Genomic DNA, 18,960 nt, shown 5'->3' on the forward strand with positions numbered 1-18,960 from the left:
AGCTTCACACAATGTGAGAGCCGGGTGAGGGGGTATAACTACATTAACCTCCTAAGTCTAATTCTGAGGAACTGGTAGCAGAGTCAGATTATTTTAAAAAATGTTAAATAAATTCAGGTGTATTAAACTGGATAAAGACCTTATTATATACATATATATATATATGGAAATTCAAGCCCTACTTTTAACAGTTACAACATTAAAATGATGTATATATTAATGCATTAATAACTATAGCTCTATAATTTAATCTACATAAGTCTCAAACAAGCCATTCTGAATAAAGAGTACTTTTACTGGTGCTATAAGTATATTTTGATGCTACTGCTTTTGTACTTTTATTCAGTATTTCTGCAATCACAGTAGAAGATGCACTACTAACTACTAGAGTATTTCTTTTGTGACTGGTGAGCACATGCTGCATGTATGTACTCATATTCACATACAGTAAATGAATGCATACTCACCGTGTCCATGATTAAATACCCACAGCTGGTACACACTCCTGAGTACTATATTAATTAACAACACAATTCACAAATGAACTGTCTGCCTGAAAACTGGATGTAAATCGTAGATTTGTGCAGTAATTAACTCTGCGTACAGCCACGCTAAAACAAGATAATCCTACCCAAAAATCATCCTCACAGTAGATGCTTCCTGACGCTAAGATTTTTACCTGAACATGAAACAAAGAACACAGAACAAGGTATTTCAATAATGTTCAAAGTTCAACTTTAAGATAGTCAAGATCTTAAACTATTTCTTTGGACCAAATCACAAATAAACAAAACCGACAGAGAAAAAACAAAAATCCTTAAACACATCAAGATAAAGATCATCAAAACATGAAAAAATCAGGTTGCTGACAGGCTCTCTCTCTCCGCCGTACACCGCCGCACTGCATCCTGGGTACAGACCACAGGCGAGGAAACACAGACACGTGGTCACTATGACACCTGATCCGCTCTTCATTCCCTGAAAACATACCGTACAGACTGACAACACAAAGAAATAAAGTGAATATTCACCGCATCCCATCCTGCAGTCACAAAGGCCTGAGCTTATGCCTTAAGTCCATCTCCTACAGCACTTTTTCCCGGTTGTCTCTGCCTGCTGGAGTCTACAGTACGACAGTCGGGGCGTCCGATTTCACTGGCAGAGCAGACAGCTGTAAGGGGAGCTGCTGTCTGCGCTTATGCATTTGCTTTTGGTCTCTCCGGGGGGCTCCTCAGACCCCCTGACTCCTCCAGGCTGGCTGGCTGAGCAGGGTGGCAACAGACAAGGCCAGCTGGTATCTTTTGGCATAAGTTAGAACATCATAATGGAAGTATTTGGATGCTGCTGGCTCTGGATCTGCATCAAATGGATTTGTAAATTTAAATAGTGTGGGACCTGGTGCTGAGAAATGTCTCTAAGCTCAGTGAAAGAAAAGTCTGTGCTAATGACAGCACATGTGATCGAGTACGTATTCAGATCATTTAATTTGGTAAAATTACAGATACAACGATTTAAAAATACTGCATTCAAAACACAAGTAAAAGTAATACGAGCAAAATGTTTACTTAAGCTGTGCAGTTGTATTTATTTATTTATTTTCTGAGTTAAGAAAGACATTTCGTATGAAAAAACAGATAAATAATTTTGAATTCAAGAGGTTTCATTCATTTAAATGAAACCATTCAGCAAATTTATATGAGATAATATGCTGATTTTTTTCTCTAAGAAAACAATAATATCTTTATGAAACAATAATTAACACAGCCCAACATTTATTATATGCATAATCTGCCAAATGAGTCACTTTTTGCTGCTGCAGTCTCTCACCAACAGGAAATAAAAACAATCATCTGCCTTCATCCTCAAATACATTTCATTCTTTTATGAATTAACATAATGAAACACACCAAAGACATTAGAAACAAAGGGAGCTGCCTCTCAGCCTGCAGCGCCCACTGAGGTCGCCATTAAATAACGAGGAAGATGGACGCTTGTGTGCATTCGTTACTGTACTAACCTCTCTGTGCTCGATCGGGCTGCTGAACAGGAAACTGAAACGACATTACAAGCTGACACTGCTCTGCCCCCGTGTGGATTTGTGCTGAGTCCTGACCTAATTCAGACCCACAAATAAATGCTGATATTTATGTGAATCTGCTCGGAGCGCCTGGTGAGCAGGACTTGGTTGTATTTTTCTTTTAAAAAGCTAACTTACATTCTAAATTTTCTTTATTTTTTTCCAATCCTTTTCTCATCTGTTCTGTGAGACAAAAACAAAACATAAAAACATGAAGAAGACCAGGATGAAGATGTCAAACATGATGACAGAGACACAAAGAATGAGCTTTGCTGAGAGTTTCACAACAGAACATCAGTAGCTCGTAGTTAAAGTGGTTCATTTGCCAAAAACTCTCCAAACAAAGGGGATCAGAAGCTCCAGAAAGTCCCCACGGCACATGCTTGGCTGTCCTGGATGAACAGTGTGACAGGAGGAGGGGAGGGTCAGTGCGACAGCTGCTGATTCCTCACTGAGGTCCCTTGTTGAGGCTCAGTGAGGCTGCCTGAACTCACCACACGCCCCCACTCTGCAAGCTGTCAGACTGGTTCAACCAACTATCTCAGTGTCACTTCTGTGGCATAGGTGTGTGTGTGTGTGTGTGTGTGTGTCGAGGTGCTCTCAGCAAAAGAAAAATGAACACAACTGAGAGATTTGTTTACAATTTCCACCCCTTCATCCGTTTTGTTTTGCGGTTTAGTGAAGAAGAAGAGTTGAAATCGGGGTTAAAACTGAGTCTGGGTTTGACTCAAGGTTAAGTTTGGTCGTATTTGCGTTAGGATTTGGGCTAATGAACGAGATGATGAGCTCGCTGAGGTGTTCAGAAGTGTAGCCCACGTGAGTGTTTGTGAGTGGTCCTGCCCTCAGGTATGTTTCTGTGCAGGAATGTGTGTGTCATGAGGCGTGTGGAGACACGAGGGAATCTCTGCAACATGGGAGTGTTCAAAACATTCACACAACATTTTTTTTTTTGTTATTTTACGCAACACTTTCATCATCATCTCATCATATGGAAAACAGGCGAGTGTCCTGTTTGCTTTAATTTAATTTAAATTATTTCCACAACACAACTCCTGTTGCAGTGGTATTTCAAACATACCCTCTCCTCTGAGCTGTTTCCACACCCTTCCTCTGTCTCATTTTGGGGAGAGCTTACCCAGCACGATGCCAACAATCCCTGGCATGTTTGGCTCTTTATAAATAGGGCAGCCATTGTGCCGCGCAGTGAGGGAAGTCACACAAGGACTCGTGTCTTATCATAAGTGTGTACTCTGTCTATCAGCTCTGAGGGGCTTCGGTTCAACTGTCCGGCGGCTGAGCTCCTCCTCCCCCTCACCCACCCCTCCCAACTACGCTCACCCGTCAAGTTTGGGCAGGTAACCGTAACACACCTGAGGTCCACTCCCTCCGCGTCGCACAGGTAGTGCAGAGCAGGAAGTGGCTGTCAGCGCCGTTGCTGTGAAGAGAATGACAATGCGACCGTGTGTTTGAGAGAGTAACAGCAATTTGTTTTAATTTTGTTTTTTGAAGTTTATGCATTTTTTTAAAAAGCGGGAAAATCCTCGTTTATTTAACGCAAACATGCGGATCTGTACGACCTGCGCGCTGCTGGGACTTTTGTCTTTGGTCGTCTTGGATTCATCAGGTGGGATGATAATCTCTTATTTTAGCAGGGAATATATGTTCATCTGCCGTTTGGTCAAGCTTTTGTTTTATGCAGATGTGTTGTGCTAAAACAATACGAGACGCCCTGATAATAAAACGTGTCGTCATTTCGGGTTTTTGCCAATCAGGTCAAACGCACAGTCTGTTGTGATAAAACGCGCTCAGGTGAAGCCAAACGCAAAGCTGCAGTCATGTAAAGTACCCGGATCGAGTCAGTAAAGTAAGAGATATTAGGGGACAGTTTTTCAACATTGTGTACCAGACGTGTTTTTAAAAGACTGAAGCTCCAACTCCGCCTGAGCCGAGTGGAATAACATGCAGCCCTGACTTCCAGCCCACCATTTTCCAAAGGTTTATGAGGCATTTATGGAGCTTCCTGGAGGCATGAATTCATCAGGACCTCATTAATGATTGACCAGCAATCTGCTGATGAACTATGATTCAAACTCAGTCCTTTCTAGCCCACTGACATAATTCATTTCCTGTGGGATAAAAAATCATCATCAGCATGGTGAATGCATTCCCTATTATAGTGTTAGTAGGAAAGAGGGTGTAAACTCTCTGTTTTCCCGATAAATAGGTCTGTTTGAACCTGTGACATCCTCTACACAACCTTTTGTTTACTGTCACAAGAAACCCCCTGGCCAGCGGTTGTTTGTGACTGCTGCACTCTTCTTCTGTGCTGCTTTCAAGTCTTTGCAGGTTCAAGTTGAATTCCTATTTGCTTTTTATGTTTGAACTTGTGCAGCTTGCCGCACACATTCTGTGTTTTCATTAAGATCTTTGAATCAGTGCAGCAAGAAACCTGTCACTAGATTTAATGTTTGGAGCTTTGGAGTACATGGATGCTATGAACTGATGTGTTAAAAAACCAACAGGTAAACTATAATAGTATCATCTAAGTTGTAAATTATAACGCTGCGTATTTCCCTGAAAGGAGAAGTTTGCGTTTGCTACTGAAGAGAAACAGCTGTTAGTTCACTGTGAGTTTTCCTCTTTACTCGGCACTCATACGACTCTCAGTGACTTTGCTTTGGTTTGACACTAGCCGACATGGGAAAAGGCGTGCCTGGAGCCAATCTGTTTGCTGAAGCACCAGCAGCAAACTGACCGTATGTGTGCATGTATGTGTGTGCGCTTTGTTTTTTTTGTTACCTAAATATTGCTCAGGTGTTAGATTGGTTCCTTATGTTGTTGACTGACAGGCCGTCTTTGTCCCTCTGTTACCTAAAAATGACTTTAATGGCTTTAAAAGATAAAATTCTTATCAAGATCGGTCATCTTGAGCCGGGGTCTGCTCTGAGGTTTCTGCCTTCTAAAAGCAGCTTTTCCTCGCCACTGTCGCCAAGTGCTTGCTCAAGGGGGAATGTTGGGCTCTCTGTATTACAATTTAATTAAAGAGTTTGGTCTAGACCTTCTCTAATTGGAAAGTGTCATGAGATAATCCTTGTTGCGAATTGGCGCTATATAAATAAACTGAATTGAAAATTAATTTTCTAGAGGTTGATTAATCAGCCACTTGTTTCACGTCTAGTTTTGAAGATCATATAGTTAAGGTGAAATGTATTTTTATGTGGATGAAGGTTGTTGCTTGTAAGGCTGTATGTTCATACAGTATCCAAAGACTCAAGCGCAGCTAGGGGAATGTGATTCAGCACACTCAAGCAGCTGCTGAACTGTTAAATACTGGGGTTAAGGATACTTTACCTAAATTTGCATGGTTTCCGTGTTTTAAATTCCTCCCCAACCTGATTAAATATCACATCTTTGGGTTAGTTGTAACAACAGTCGAGTGTCCGCTAAGTTCCTCTGATGTTCCCTCAGAATGCCAGCCGATGTTGGTCCGACCGGACAAAGGCTCGACTATGAATGTGTCCACCAAGCTGCCTTTGGATCAATGCTCTGTGTGTACAGTCAGTGGGGTGAACGACACAGAGACATCCTGCCACTCCTCTGTGTCTCTGGCACCTGAGGTGGAAGTCAAACTGCTGTTCACCTGCTCCCAGCCGATTGAAGAGGCATACACTGTGGTGTTCACTCGCACCATTGGTGAGTTTACTGCCCCCATTTTTCACGAATTTACTTTGTTTAGGGAATCGACCAGGACCAAGTACGGCTTTACTCTGTAAATGTGAGCAGGTCTGTAAACAAAATGAACTGCACTTGCACATGCACCCCGCACATGAGCTGAAATTCTTAAATCAACCTGTGCATCTTTTCTTATCTTTAACCCAGAGTGCACTAAGGACGCCTGCAGCCCATCGACGGGAGAAACGCAACCCACCGTCCTCACAGACTTCAACAGGATGTTCACCTGGGAGCTGAAGGCACCTGAGAAGATAGTTGTGAGTCTGGACATCATTGGAGATGGACTGAAGAAGACATCAAATCCATGCGATAATGGAGTTCAGTATTTGGTGGCCACGTCCGAAACAACAGGCAACGGCCAGACTCAGTATTGTCAAGGTGGTTCTGTGACCCGTTTGGACCTGTCCAACCAAGCTGTCGTGTCTCTGCAAGTTAAACCAAAGACTCAAGTCAGCCCTGTGTTGTTCCAGGCCTCCGCTGGACCATTGAGTAAGGAGTTCAAGTTATAGCATGAGTGTTAAATATCACTATATAGGAACAGGTTGCACCAAACAATCTAGTTCTTACATTTTTGAGTCGTCACCAGATAGTTCAAAACACTAACTTTAAAGTGAACCTGGATAATTATGTACTACATTTAATATATATTATACTAAATAATGACAGGTTAGCATAATTGGATACTTCCCTTTCATTCTAGTCTGTGTTTTTATGTCTGATCTTGTGTTCATACTTTGGTTAAGTTGTGCTACAATTTTTACACAGCCAATTTTTTTAACAAAGATATTTTGGTAAATATGTTTATTTGCTTTTTGATTGAGAGATAGGAAATTAGTGTGTGGCTGCTAAGACCTTCAGGAGGACTTTACACAAATGGTGTAACCCATTCCTGCCATCTTCTCGTCCTTTTTCCCCCTCTAGAGGGCCGAACAATGGATATAACTGTTGACTCCAGTACGACTGTGGTCGTTAGCCGTAAATCTGAGGAACCTGAATGTGAAGTGTGTGCTGTTGATGGATCAAAGCCCACCTGCAGCCGTACAGAAAAGACCCTGACGAACGTTGAAAAGCTCTCGTTGGAGTTCAGCTGCCCAAAACCTCAGGATGTGTACAGTGTGACAATCAAGAAGAAAATAGGTGAGAACTGTGTTTATTTGTTACCAGCAAAATTTAAGATTAACTGTACATTAGGGTCTCAGGAAAGCAAGACAACGACAAAACAACTAAATACTTCAATAAAGAAAGAAATGGAAAAGTATTTCAATCAATAAATGAAATGTTACTTGAATAAATAGAAATTGTGATTAGTACATAAATCACATAAATGGCCATTTATTCAGTTACGCCAAATTATATAAAATTATATACAAATATATATATATATATATATATATATATATATATATATTTCAGCTTTTTTTAGATACTTACTTATTTTTTCATTAATCTGAATATTTTCAGATATATTTTTCTCTTAATTGCGGTAATAATTTCAACACGTGCTTATTCATGTATTTGTTTTTTGTTTATAAGTTGTCCTGTATGTGGTCTAGGCTCGTTTTATTTCTGCGGTATTTAAAAATGAAAACATAAAAAGCCCATTTAATGTATAAAATTAAAACTTTTGTCATTCTTGTTATTCAGAATGCACCAAGACTTCATGCAGTCCCGCCATAGGCGAAGTTGATCCTGGCCTCTTCAGGGACTTTAAAAGAACCTTTACATGGGACATTAGTGTGCCAGAAAGGACTGTATTAACTTTGGACTTCCCTGGTGGATTAAATGAGTTGTCTGGAGCAAAACCTTGCCAAGATGGCCACCAGTACTCAGTAACTACAACTAAAAGTGATGGAAGCATTAAAACTAACAGCTACTGTAAGGGTGGAACATTGTCTCAGCTGGATCTGCTTGGAACGACGACTGTGACTGTAGAAGCGCCCAAAGATGGAGAACTCGACTCAGCAGCATTCAGCATCAAAGCAGCACCAAGAGGCAAGTGTCCGTCAACAGAACGTGTCAAAGATATTCTCAAAAACTGATGCGTGTAACCCCTTTTCTATGGGCACAGTTAGCACAATTTTTCCCAGGACAGTTTTAAAGCTTCATTCGACAGGGACAATGCTCATTTATCGATAAGTGAAAAAACTGTAGATGAGCTAAAGTTAGCATAGAAAGCTAATTTATATCTGTCTTTGATGGCGATGCTGTAGTCCACCGTAAGCTAAACGCCATCTCCAGCATGCTAACCAAAGATTCTCTGTAACAAAAGATGACCCGCTTCAAGCTGGTATGAAACCGTGTTCACTTCCTGTCTCCTAAGCGGGCGTGGTTGCCTCCCTCTCCATCCACACATTTCACACAAACACACTTCTTAGGGCTGCTGCTCATCCATGTTGAAACGATACCACAGTAGATACAGTCAAAAAGGTATTTTTCCAGATCTCCATCTTTTAAAGCAGTGGTGAAACCCACATGACACAGATACAGGAAATGACTCTTCAGTGAATCGTCTGGTTTCTGAACAGTTACAGTTTTGCAAAATGATTCAGCTACTGTGATGCATACCACACATCTTATTTGAGAAGTCTTTGCTCCTCAATCTGATCTTTAGGAGGAAGAATGATGGCCGTGACCCCTGATCCTGACACCATCATCACCATCACCAACACAGCCAACAACCCAGACTGCAGTGTGTGTGTGAATAAGGTGCCCAAACAGACATGCAACCCAAAAAGGCTTGTCCTGAGAGATCCTACCAACACGTCAGTAGAGTTTACCTGTCCTCGACCTCAGGACATCTTCAGTGTGGAGATCAACAGAGAAATTGGTAATGTTTTTCTTCAGGTGTCAAGCTATAGTGAAATTATAATCATTAATTAAGCAGGGTAAGGGTAGGATGTAAGAAAATAAAAATGTAAAGTACAGGAACAAAAGAAAAATTAAGCAAACATGTTGTGTGTGAAAACCTGTTGCTGTCATGTTTCCTATTAATGAAGTGGGAGACCTTCTGTGTTTTTTCTCAGAAATCTGTGGCAGGTAGAGCACAGTGTAACTTGCCGTTTAAATTAATTTTCCTAAACAATGCAGTTGCTTGAATCCTTGTCAACACAAAACTCTTTGTAAAAACTCGGTCACTGTGGCTTATCGGCTCTCCTCTACATATTCCAGACTGCACAGAGACCTCCTGCTCAGGTGACATTGTCCAGGCCGAGTCCTCACTCTTCCCAGACTTCGATCGGAGTTTCACATGGGATCTGAAAGTTGTCTCCACTCGGGCTTTCCAACTCGACTTCCCAGAACCGGGCATGCGACAGATTTCCATTGGCGAAACCTGCCAAGACGGGCACACATACACCCTTGTTACTTATCTGCGTTCTGGGATAGCGACCATCGGTACCTTTTGCAAAGGAGGACCTGTGAGCACAATCCTGGCTCGCTACAAGGGCCGTGTAGCTCTACAAGTGCCCGGAGACAGGAAGCTGGATCCTGTTGACTTTAAGCTCAGTGTTGGGCCTGAGACCAGCAGTAAGTTTAGTAAATTGTTTAGTTTTTATTTCCATGTCATGCCAAACATTTGGGCCACATCTCAGTTTATTCAATATTTCTGTTTTTAATGGTTGCAACACTGTCAGGTCTTTGGCTCTCTGTAATGTTATATCTAACTTTAACTTCCTGTTCTGGTTTCACACACATAAGGCCACATTAGGATCTTCCCTTCATAGATAAAACATAAAACATTCATAACATATTCTCTATATTATACTCATATATTTTTACTTCTTAAATTTACACAGGGTCGGTTTTGTCAATATGTCATTCACCCACAGTTCACACACACAGTTTCTCAGATATCAGATAAAACAAAGAAGAACTGATTCCCGTGAACAGTTTTATCTTCAGGTACAACTTTACATGCTCAAAGGTTTATCTAAAAGCATATTTAAATGGTTATGTATAACTTCCCTTGCATGTTTCAAACCAAAGTATTTTCGAATTGTTTCTCTCCAGAGGTGGCCATAATGAAAGTCAACTTTCCGCGAGGCGTCTCGACCACAGACTTCATCACAGCCAACTATCCCGGTGATTTCCCCAGCAACCAGCAGATGCAGTGGGACTTCAGGGTGCCCGACATGCACAACTACACAATTCATTTCAGCAGTCACAGACTTCCAGAGTGTCTCAGCGGTGAAGTGGAGGTGGAGTACCAGAAGGAGGACAAGAAAGTGACCAAAGTGTCTCTGGTGGATCCTCAGCCCGAGCATCAGCAGGGCAGCTTCAGCATGGTGCTGCAGAACTGTGAAACCAACACGACGTTAGAGGGACTCAACTTGAAGTTCAATGTCTCTGTGATGAGGAGCGGTCATCCAGGTACAGCATTAAATCATGAAAGGCTGGCTGATCCAAGTTCTGATCTCAGAAGTTCCTGAATGGATCCAAACAGACTAATTCAAGCTTTACTGGCACATATAATTATAAATTTGTATTTTTTTTAAAAAAATCTAGAAGATGTGCTTCACATGATGCATAGCAAATGAAAGATTTTTTCCAAAGTTTCACAGCTGTTTCCTGGAAAATAATAACATGTCCTTGTTCAATTTGTACATCTTAAATCAAAGTTATTAACAGTAACTTTTCAATATTTAATATTTATTAATTTATTTTCAATACAAATGGAGTAATGATTTGCTTGTGTTATACAAAAAAAACAAGAATATGTGTGGGGGGAAAAAAGTTGTTAACTTGTTTGAATCATTTTTTCATCTGGATGGAAAGGTGTTTTAGGGAGTTTTATTAAACAACTGGGTTCTGGGTTTATGAAAGATCTCTGAATGTATGTATTGTTTTGAAAATCAAATGCGTAGCTCTTGACTTCAATTTAATAGTAATACATGACAAGCACTAACTTTACTTTTAGAGCGAAAGTGGGCTTTGTAGTTTTCTTCTAACGTGATTTATAGTAGAATATTGTCACAACAAAAGCTAAGATGAAGACCTTTTTGATTACTAAGATGTTGTCTTCCTGCGTTTCCCTCTTAGTTCTGTGCACGGTGGATCTAACCAAACGCGAAGGAGTGTCCCTGCAGATAGAGAAAGTGAGTTCTGATCCCTATTGTGAGATGAGTATTGACTCTAAGATCCAAGAGAAGATAAACGTGGCTGCAGGCACCAAGGCCAGCCTCTCCTTCCTCGACTGTCCAAAGGAAGACGTGCGTCTGACTGCCAGTCAAGTAATTGGTAAGAAGTTTTTACTTTCGCAGCTAAAATGAGAGTAGCTGTGCTGTTTATCAAAAGGAAAGTATGAAGTGTATTAAAGTCTTAAAGGACTAGTTTGATATTTAGAGAACAGAGGATTTTCTTGCAGAGCCTGAATGGTGAATATGAAACTGGGGCCAGTTAGCTTAGCTTAGCATAACGACTGTATGGGAAACAGCTAGCCTGGTTCTGTCCAAAGGTAACTAGATCCACCTATCAGTACATTTAAAGCTCGCTAATTGTATGGATTTGAAAACGGTATTGAGAATAAGGTTGCAAATAAGCATGTTTCAAAGTAGTGTGTGTGTGTGTGTGTGTGTGTTGTGAAAGTGTAACACTGGCTATTCATTTAGTTGCTAACTCTGTGTAACCCTTTTAATAACAGGGTGCCAAAATGTGACAACATGCTCTCCGACTCTCCTCACTTTGCCCAAACTGGATTCCTGTCATTCCTGTCGGATACCCCTCCACAGCTTCACCTGGCACCTCAGCATCCCTGAGGAGGGCACACTGGATCTGCTGTCGCCCACAGGGACTCTCCAACAGTCCCTGCCTGGCCAGGAGTGCAGTCAGTCTGTCTCCCTGCATCTGGCAGAGGCTGACGGCTCCTCTCTTGGAGATTTCTGCTTCAATGGAGTCATCCAGAAAGTTCAGGTCCACGCCAACGTCTCTGTCACAGCCACAGCACAGGACTTCAGCAAGATCAGGGGGCCTTTTCTCAATGTCAGCTTCAGTGGGGACATCCCAGGTAATGTAGATGAGTGGAATGATTAATTGTTATCTCAGTTAATCATTTTTGTCAAAAAATGGTATAAAAAGAACCGTAATACAGAAACCAAGGCGGCGTCTTCTCTTTAACCATCCGACCAACAGTTCAAAACTTGAAGATAGTCAGTTTACTATAATATATGTAAAAGAAAAGCAGCAGGTTGTCTTTTGAAAAGCTAAATCGGAGAATTTGTGGCAGTTTAGCTTGAAAAATGAATGGAACCTTTAATTTTCAAACTAACTCATTCATTTCAGTTCTATTATGTTGTCCTTTCTTTATGGTTTTCATCAACGTTGCAGATTTTTGACAGGTGTTAACAGCTTTAGAGTGGATTTCTTTACTCCTTTCAGCCTGTCATGCTTCTGTATACTGTGATTCTCCACTGTGATTCTCCACTGTAATCACAGTCTAACAGAACATATTCCCTTTGTTTTTAAGGTCCACACAGGGGGGCACTGTTGTACCACAAATGCTGGAGAAACCTGTTAACTTTGTAGACCAGCAGAAATTAGTCATCTGCAGGATGCAGTACTGACACCAGTTATTTCCATCCCTTTTTAGAGACCATTATTTACAGAGTCAGTGCAGATGTGTCATCCCCGACCCTGCTGGCCACCCCCAACTGGCCTCAGGGTATGAGGCCCTTTTCCACAGTATCCTGGATCGTCACCCTACCGAGCCAGTACCAAGCAATCATGCAGTTTGTCAACATCAGCCAGCCCAAATGCAACGACAGGCACACGGCCATCAAGGTGAAGATGCTGGGGCAGGAGGAGGAGCTCATGAGCCGCAGGGAGGACGAGCCGGCAGAGGAAAAGCTGATGGTGCCAGAGAGTTTCTATCTCAACATGTCCAACTGTATACCAGAAGAGGGACAGTTTGGTGCGGTGACCAAAATCGTCCTGCAGAAGAAGACAAGTAAGCATGCAGGACTAATTTAAGGTAGAAGGTAATTTAACGATTAAGTAAAAGGACTTAATTTCACCGTGTCTTATTTTTGTCTCTTCAGATGTCTTGCCTATCGTCCTCGGAGTAGTTGGAGCCATTTTGTTTTTGCTCATAGTCGTGGCTATCGTACTCCTTGTCACAAAGTGAGTATACCTGTAGCACAACTTGTTAATATCTGGATCCGTATTTACCAAACCACTAGACATTAGACTTTAAACGTGTCAAATAAAAAGCTAACAACTTCCACTTGCAAACTAATAAAAGCATTTATCAAAATTATTGTGACTTATTCTTAAAGAGCAGCAGTATTTTTTATTTATGTATTTTTTAGTTGTGTTGTTTTGAGTAGGAAAATATTTTGAGCCTCCATACTTCATCATACTGATTGGGTGGACTTGTTAAATTATATTTATTTGCTTATGTTCTGTAATATTGGTCTGTAAATGGTTGATTTATTGACTCTTTCTTATTGTTTGTGGTCTGCCTTCATCTTTACAAACAGGAAAAAGAAGAAAAACAGGATGAACAAGGAGTCATCCATCTATATCGGCAGAGGGAATATCTTCCGGCCAGGTGACAGGCACTTCAGCAAAAGTCGGTCTCAAAACGAATCCCATGTCTATGACTCCATAGATGAGATGATGGTGTACGGCCACCTGCTGACTGGTGACTCCAACTATTCTGACAGCATTCAAGACCATTTCAATGGGATGCAGGTGGACTCTTATCAAACATTTACAGGCCCCACCGATGGAAAGCTGCCTGTAATCAAAGAGCCAGACCGTGAACCTGAGATGGACAAGACGTTGCTAGACCCATCTCAGAGTTTCATGCCGCCACGTCCCCGCACTCCCATTGACCGGCAGGACAGCCTCGGCTTCCAGGACAGCAGGATGGTGGACAATGAACTGTACACGTTTAAGAGCACAGGGGACATAAACGCGATCCGGCTCTCTGGTGCTGACTTGGAACCAGAGCCGCCGATCACAGAGGAGTCCTTGTAGTGTGTCAGGACTGTAACTGCGTGATGGACTGCTGTTATTGAAATCTAGTTACAGCACCAAGTAAGCCGTACTAAACCGTACTGACGTGAACTTCGATCACACTCAGGGAATCTGAGTTCGTTGAGCTTCTGAACATGACCTGTGCGTCGTGTTTGTCAGAACTTAGTTATTTTGAAAACTGCAAGAGTGGATGCTGTGATCCTCTTTTTTTAAAGGGAGTTTGGCTTTTGGGGTGAGAGAATTTTTATGCTTTCTTGCCAGCAGTTAAATGAGAAGAGGAACATAAGGCCACAGCAGGCGGCTGGTTAGCTTAGCATAGGGTTAAGACTGGAAACAAGGTGCAACGGTGAGGCTGCTTTGTCCAAAGGAAACAAAATCCACCTACTATTGCCTCAAGGGCTCACTCAACTAACTCATTATATCTGTTAAGACAGTACAGTGTCTTCTTGGACACTCTAGAAAGTCATTGCTTCCCAGCAAGAAACAGTCCAGCATAAAATCTTAACTTGTTTTTTTTTTAATTTTTTACTTTAGTTTTTAATACAGATTAAATAAATCAGATATAATGTAGTCAGTGAGCCTTAAAGGTGCTAAAAGACAGATTTTGTTACCTGTTTCCAGCCTCTGTGCAAAGCTAAGCTAATCACCAGCTGGCTGAAGCTTATCTTGTAAACATGAGAATAATAATTAACTTCTCATCTAGCTCTCAGCAAGAAAGCAGCAAAAGGTTTTTCCTTGTAATGTCTGACTTGTCTAGTTTTATTAAATGTCAGCCCGTGGAGCAGGGACTATGGAAATGTGCAAGTACATCTGGTACTTGTTTGAAAGTGTTTTCTTACTGTATGTTGTTTACCAGTCTGTTTTTAAGAATTTTTTGTCTTTATCTGTAAATATGGTTTAATGTTTTGCAATAAATTCCAAGAAAATGGCCTGGTGCAGAAACATTTTACTTCTTGGGGCAATCATCTTCACTTCATTTTCTTTTTTAATGCAGTCATCTCATGCTTTCTGGACGGTGAAAAGAGTTTCAACCACAGGAACTCTGGCCATGGCGAACAGGGAGTGAGTGGAAGGCTCCAGACTGCAGAGCAGAAGCCAGTGTTTACCATGGAGAAGTTTCTAGTGGAAACAACAAATGCAGACGCCAGGTTTACATAATCACGCCACATGTTAAATTTACAATAAAGTCTGCTTTTTCTGTTTTTTTTCTTTTTGACTTGCAGGTGTTTGACATTTGGGAAACTCATTCACTTTCTTGCTTGGATTTTGATGAGAAGATTGATACAAATCGAGAAAGCAGGTATGCGTGAGTATTTTCTTTCAGAGGAATGACAACAGAGAAGTGGGTTTCCATAGTTTATTGATGGTAATTTTTCAGGTTGCTTCAGGCCAGACATTATAGGAGACTACAAGAATAGCAAACTGAAAATAATCTCTTTTAAAAAGAATGTGGTTGAAGATTGACTGTTCTTGTGTTATTGCAATTTCTCTCAAAATTCTGGCTCCAGGCGAGTCCTGTCGTTAAAGTACAGTAGTTATGAGTGGGTGCCTGAGTTTAAACCTGTGATTCTCAACCAGTGAGTCATGGAACTGCTGTAATAATAGAGACGTGGATGGGTGGAAATAAAATTACACCCATCTCTGATTTGTGAAAGGTGCCAGCACCTACACACTCCTTTTGATGCAGGAATACTGGTATTTTGAAATGTTAACACCCAATGCATATGCCTTAACATTATTGGAGAAATTTTAAATCTTTGAAACGAAGGCAGAAATCACCGATTCCTCTAAAGTAGGTGAATTTCCGATAATCTTTAGCTTATTCTTGGCTGAATTGTGTTCTTCCTGGTTTTATTGTGACCACGAGGAATGCTGCAAATAACATATCGCTAGACCACTTGACTCAAAAATAACAGCTTCATATGTCACTGCCTCATTCAGCTGACCGTGACCTCTAGATCAGAATTCAGTCCCGATGCAAAACCAACTGAGAACCACTAGATTCAAACTCCTTCTAGAATAGCAGGCGACGTGGCGTTGCAGCAAGAGCGCAAAAGCAGCTATAATCATGCGCAGTCTATGATGAGATAAATGGGATCAAACAATGTTGAACTGGCAGACTGAGGGCTTCTCCTCACGACAGTTCTCGTCCAGCCACTTCCCACGGGAGGCCCCGGACAGGATGGCGCAGTTCTGGGACTGGCCGCCGTCCGGCTGAGGGGACCGGCTGTTGGACGTGTCCCAGTTTTTGTATGTAATGCTCAATCCGGTCTGATCCACCCAAGTGCCTTCAGTCACCATGTCGTTGACACCCAGCCAGACCTGCTCATCCGGGCCGATGCTCTGGCGGATGTAGTCTCTGAGCTGGTCATTCTCGTCGCTGGATGTGGGTGCTCCGAGGACACCGCCCAGGTTGTTGCAGTCTTCACTGGCGGTGTGGTAGCGTTTTCTCACAGGGTCAGCCAAGTAGCACTTGCCGTGGATCTTCTTACCTTTCAGACAGACTGAAGAGAAAAATAAAAAGGGGGGGAGAAGGGGTGGTCAGGTAGACCTGAACTATGATAGTTTGTCTTTAATTTTTTTCATGTGAAGATAACAGAGTTGTCCTGTTGTCCTCTGATCACGTGAATGAAAGTGTAGCGTTTTGGAAACAGCATGTAAGCACAATATCCTGATAACGAGCAACAGGATGAAAATGGTGCTGGATATTATTTTGTGTTCCAAACGAAAAGTGAAGGGCATGCAAGGGACGTGCCATGTGTTATCCAGATTTCCAAGACCACACATGCATCCCACCTGTCTGTAAGAGAAGCATAGCTCAGGTGCTCAGAACAATGTAGCTCCTGTCACTCTAACATTACATTTGCTCACTACACCTTAAATACTCACACTGTAATCCACTGCAGACATTAGTGAGAACCAACATTTGTCTTCTTAGTGAACGTGACACTTACGGCTCCTTGCTGGCTCCACAGGTGACCACTAAGTGCACAAAATTAAATGTCTAAGGCAGAAAGGAGTTTGTCTTTCTCAAGGACACCTCAGCAGGTGGAGGTTTACTGACACAGCAGTGCAGACTAGTCTGCAAGTCAAATGCTGCTTTTATCTGAACAACAGCTGGATTCAGGCTCTCCACCTCTCCCCAGGTCCAGGTTTTGTGAGGGTCTGTGATTGCATAATAATTCGACTATAAACCAGATCTTTGCGTTCTGGTCCTTTAAATTGTTTAAATTCCTGTTTGATTAAATCTCATTTTAAAATACTTCACTTTCACTGATGGAATTTGTTGTAATCACCTCTGATTTGGATTTTATTTATTTTTCTTATTCTTTTTCTGACTGTGAAGCTCCTTCTAACTTTCTTTTTGAAAGATTCAAAATTATTTCTAAGAGTAGACTTTGACAAAGAGCTCCTCTACAATCCAGGGCCACAGGATTACATAATAAGTCACATCAGTGTAGGACACGTTTGAGTAACAGAGCTCATCCTGGGAAATTTATTTGCATTCCCTCATTAATGCAGACAAGATCAGATTCATTGATGCAGTCAAGCTTACCCGTCTGCAGGGCTTGCTGTTCCTTCAGCAGGTTGAGCTCCAGGACAATGTTGTCGATCTGTTTCTGTAACTGCTCGATGGCAGCATCCTTTGTTGTATCTGACGCTAACAACAGCAGAGACAGGAGGAAGTTCAAATCAGGTGCGAGAAATATTTGAACAACTTGTTTCAAGCAAGAAAACACACAGCGAGACAAAAACAACTCATGCCAGAAACATAACTTTAACGTAATTCGTACTTCTTGCTCCAGATGTTTTCTACCTTTTTTCACTGGCTTCCTCTTTGGTGGAGTCTGCTCAAATGAGCAGTTCACCAGCAGTATTACTCCCAACAGCACACACACTACTTTGAACTCCATGGCTCGACCTGTTGAATAAGACTGCTGCAGTGTGGATGCTTGCAATTTATCCGTCTCTCTCTCTCTCTCTCTCTCTCTCACTCTCACTCTTCCTCTTTCTCACACCCTCCCTCCTCAGGAGCTTTGTGTGTCTCATCTGGCTCCAGAAGCTTCACGTGGAGGGCCAACGCTAACCAGAGCCAGGACTGGAGAGCAGGTGGAGGCCGGCTGACGGGGTGAGACAGTGTGGAACAGTTTTGAGCTCTCCTCAGAGTACATGAAAAAAGAAATAAACAAACACTGACATCATCTGTTGCATAAATGCCTAAATAGCTTGGTTACAGTTTATTTCTTGGCTCAAAGAAACAGTTTAATCTTGATGGAATCAGACTTTCTTTCCTAAATGTTGGCCAAAGTGTGTTTTGGAAGTCGTCTGTTATGGCCTCATTTGGAAGATTCTTCATATTTCCAGGTGTGTCTGGCAGCATTGAGACACTGGAATAGAACAGTCTGTTATTCAGCTTTGAGGTACCTGCTGTATTATCCCTTATCTTAAATGCTGTATCGGATAGAGAGCCACTCTCTCCACACACTTTTTTTTTTCATTTGTTTCAAAATGTGCAGTGCAAGCTGCAGCCATAAATAGGAGTTTGTTTTGGACCTGTCTGCTCTCTGCCAGCACACACACCCTCCATCAGTCTGAGGGAAGAGGGTGGAAATGATCCAGTCCCATCTGGACTTTCTGTAAGACTTCCATTTTACACAATCCTCAACTGACACGTGGCAAAAACAGATGGATGCAGAGAGTCTGGACTTTTCCTGTGCACTTCTGTCCTGACAGCACAGCTCTCGTTTCAGATCTGGTGTCTAGTCACACTGCTGAGTATCATTTTTATTTCTTTACCATAAAATAATGAACTTGAGATCTCACTGAGATGTTATAAATTATAGCAAGTTATTTAACATATCCCCTCTGAAATAGCCTTAGCACAGTTTGTTGCTGTTATTATAAAATTCATCTCAGATGGTAATCACAAACTTTGTCTGTACGGGATCTTTACTCCAGACACCCTGACAATCAGATCACTGGTTATTAATGCAGATAAATCACGATTTTAATTAAGTCTTTCTCTTCATTGATCACATTTACATATCCACAACTTTATCTTGCTCTAGTAAGTCCATATATCCTTTGAGGTAGCGATCCAGACTGTCTTTGTTTCTGTGTTTTCTAGTTTCCCTTAGACTGATGTTTGTTAAAACACTGACAACATGTATTGTTGT

General features: G+C 41.6%; 2 protein-coding genes across 3 annotated transcripts; one reads left to right on the forward strand and one right to left on the reverse strand.

Annotated features, from left to right (window-relative positions):
• Positions 1-3,440: 3,440 nt before the first annotated feature.
• Positions 3,441-18,062, forward strand: LOC124074270 (CUB domain-containing protein 1-like). 2 transcript variants are annotated; one of them, XR_006845829.1, is made up of 16 exons: positions 3,441-3,701; positions 5,546-5,770; positions 5,957-6,298; positions 6,731-6,946; positions 7,454-7,801; positions 8,421-8,636; positions 8,978-9,334; positions 9,818-10,177; positions 10,847-11,044; positions 11,448-11,810; positions 12,393-12,749; positions 12,841-12,922; positions 13,282-14,015; positions 14,778-14,845; positions 15,007-15,083; positions 17,816-18,062. XR_006845829.1 is itself a non-coding variant. In XM_046416980.1 (13 exons), exons 1-13 carry the CDS (start codon positions 3,590-3,592, stop codon positions 13,781-13,783), a joined length of 3,678 nt encoding a protein of 1,225 aa, XP_046272936.1. In that variant the 5' UTR covers positions 3,441-3,589; the 3' UTR covers positions 13,784-14,711. The 2 variants fall into 2 exon arrangements, 1 of the variants encoding a protein (XP_046272936.1); XM_046416980.1 differs by lacking the exons at positions 14,778-14,845; positions 15,007-15,083; positions 17,816-18,062 and having other exon boundaries at positions 13,282-14,711.
• Positions 15,127-17,746, reverse strand: LOC124074273 (tetranectin-like). Its single transcript, XM_046416985.1, has 3 exons — positions 17,601-17,746; positions 17,340-17,444; positions 15,127-16,287 (listed from the first exon to the last, which is right to left on the reverse strand). Exons 1-3 carry the CDS (start codon positions 17,695-17,697, stop codon positions 15,881-15,883), a joined length of 609 nt encoding a protein of 202 aa, XP_046272941.1. The 5' UTR covers positions 17,698-17,746; the 3' UTR covers positions 15,127-15,880.
• Positions 18,063-18,960: the final 898 nt, after the last annotated feature.

The sequence above is a fragment of the Scatophagus argus genome, chromosome 17, assembly GCF_020382885.2.
Source record: "Scatophagus argus isolate fScaArg1 chromosome 17, fScaArg1.pri, whole genome shotgun sequence".
In the NCBI taxonomy this organism is placed as follows: domain Eukaryota; kingdom Metazoa; phylum Chordata; class Actinopteri; family Scatophagidae; genus Scatophagus; species Scatophagus argus.

What these genes read in the sequence shown, in the direction of transcription:
- LOC124074273 (XM_046416985.1), bottom strand. Translation starts at nt 17,697, where the DNA reads ATGGAGTTCAAAGTAGTGTGTGTGCTGTTGGGAGTAATACTGCTGGTG. An exon ending in GAGGAAGCCAGTGAAAAAAG is followed by an intron (nt 17,445 to 17,600) that starts GTAGAAAACATC and finishes TGCTGTTGTTAG; the next exon opens with CGTCAGATACAACAAAGGAT. An exon ending in ACAGCAAGCCCTGCAGACGG is followed by an intron (nt 16,288 to 17,339) that starts GTAAGCTTGACT and finishes TTTTCTCTTCAG; the next exon opens with TCTGTCTGAAAGGTAAGAAG.
- LOC124074270 (XM_046416980.1), top strand. Translation starts at nt 3,590, where the DNA reads ATGCATTTTTTTAAAAAGCGGGAAAATCCTCGTTTATTTAACGCAAAC. An exon ending in GGCCTCCGCTGGACCATTGA is followed by an intron (nt 6,299 to 6,730) that starts GTAAGGAGTTCA and finishes TTCCCCCTCTAG; the next exon opens with AGGGCCGAACAATGGATATA. An exon ending in GATGAGGAGCGGTCATCCAG is followed by an intron (nt 10,178 to 10,846) that starts GTACAGCATTAA and finishes TTTCCCTCTTAG; the next exon opens with TTCTGTGCACGGTGGATCTA.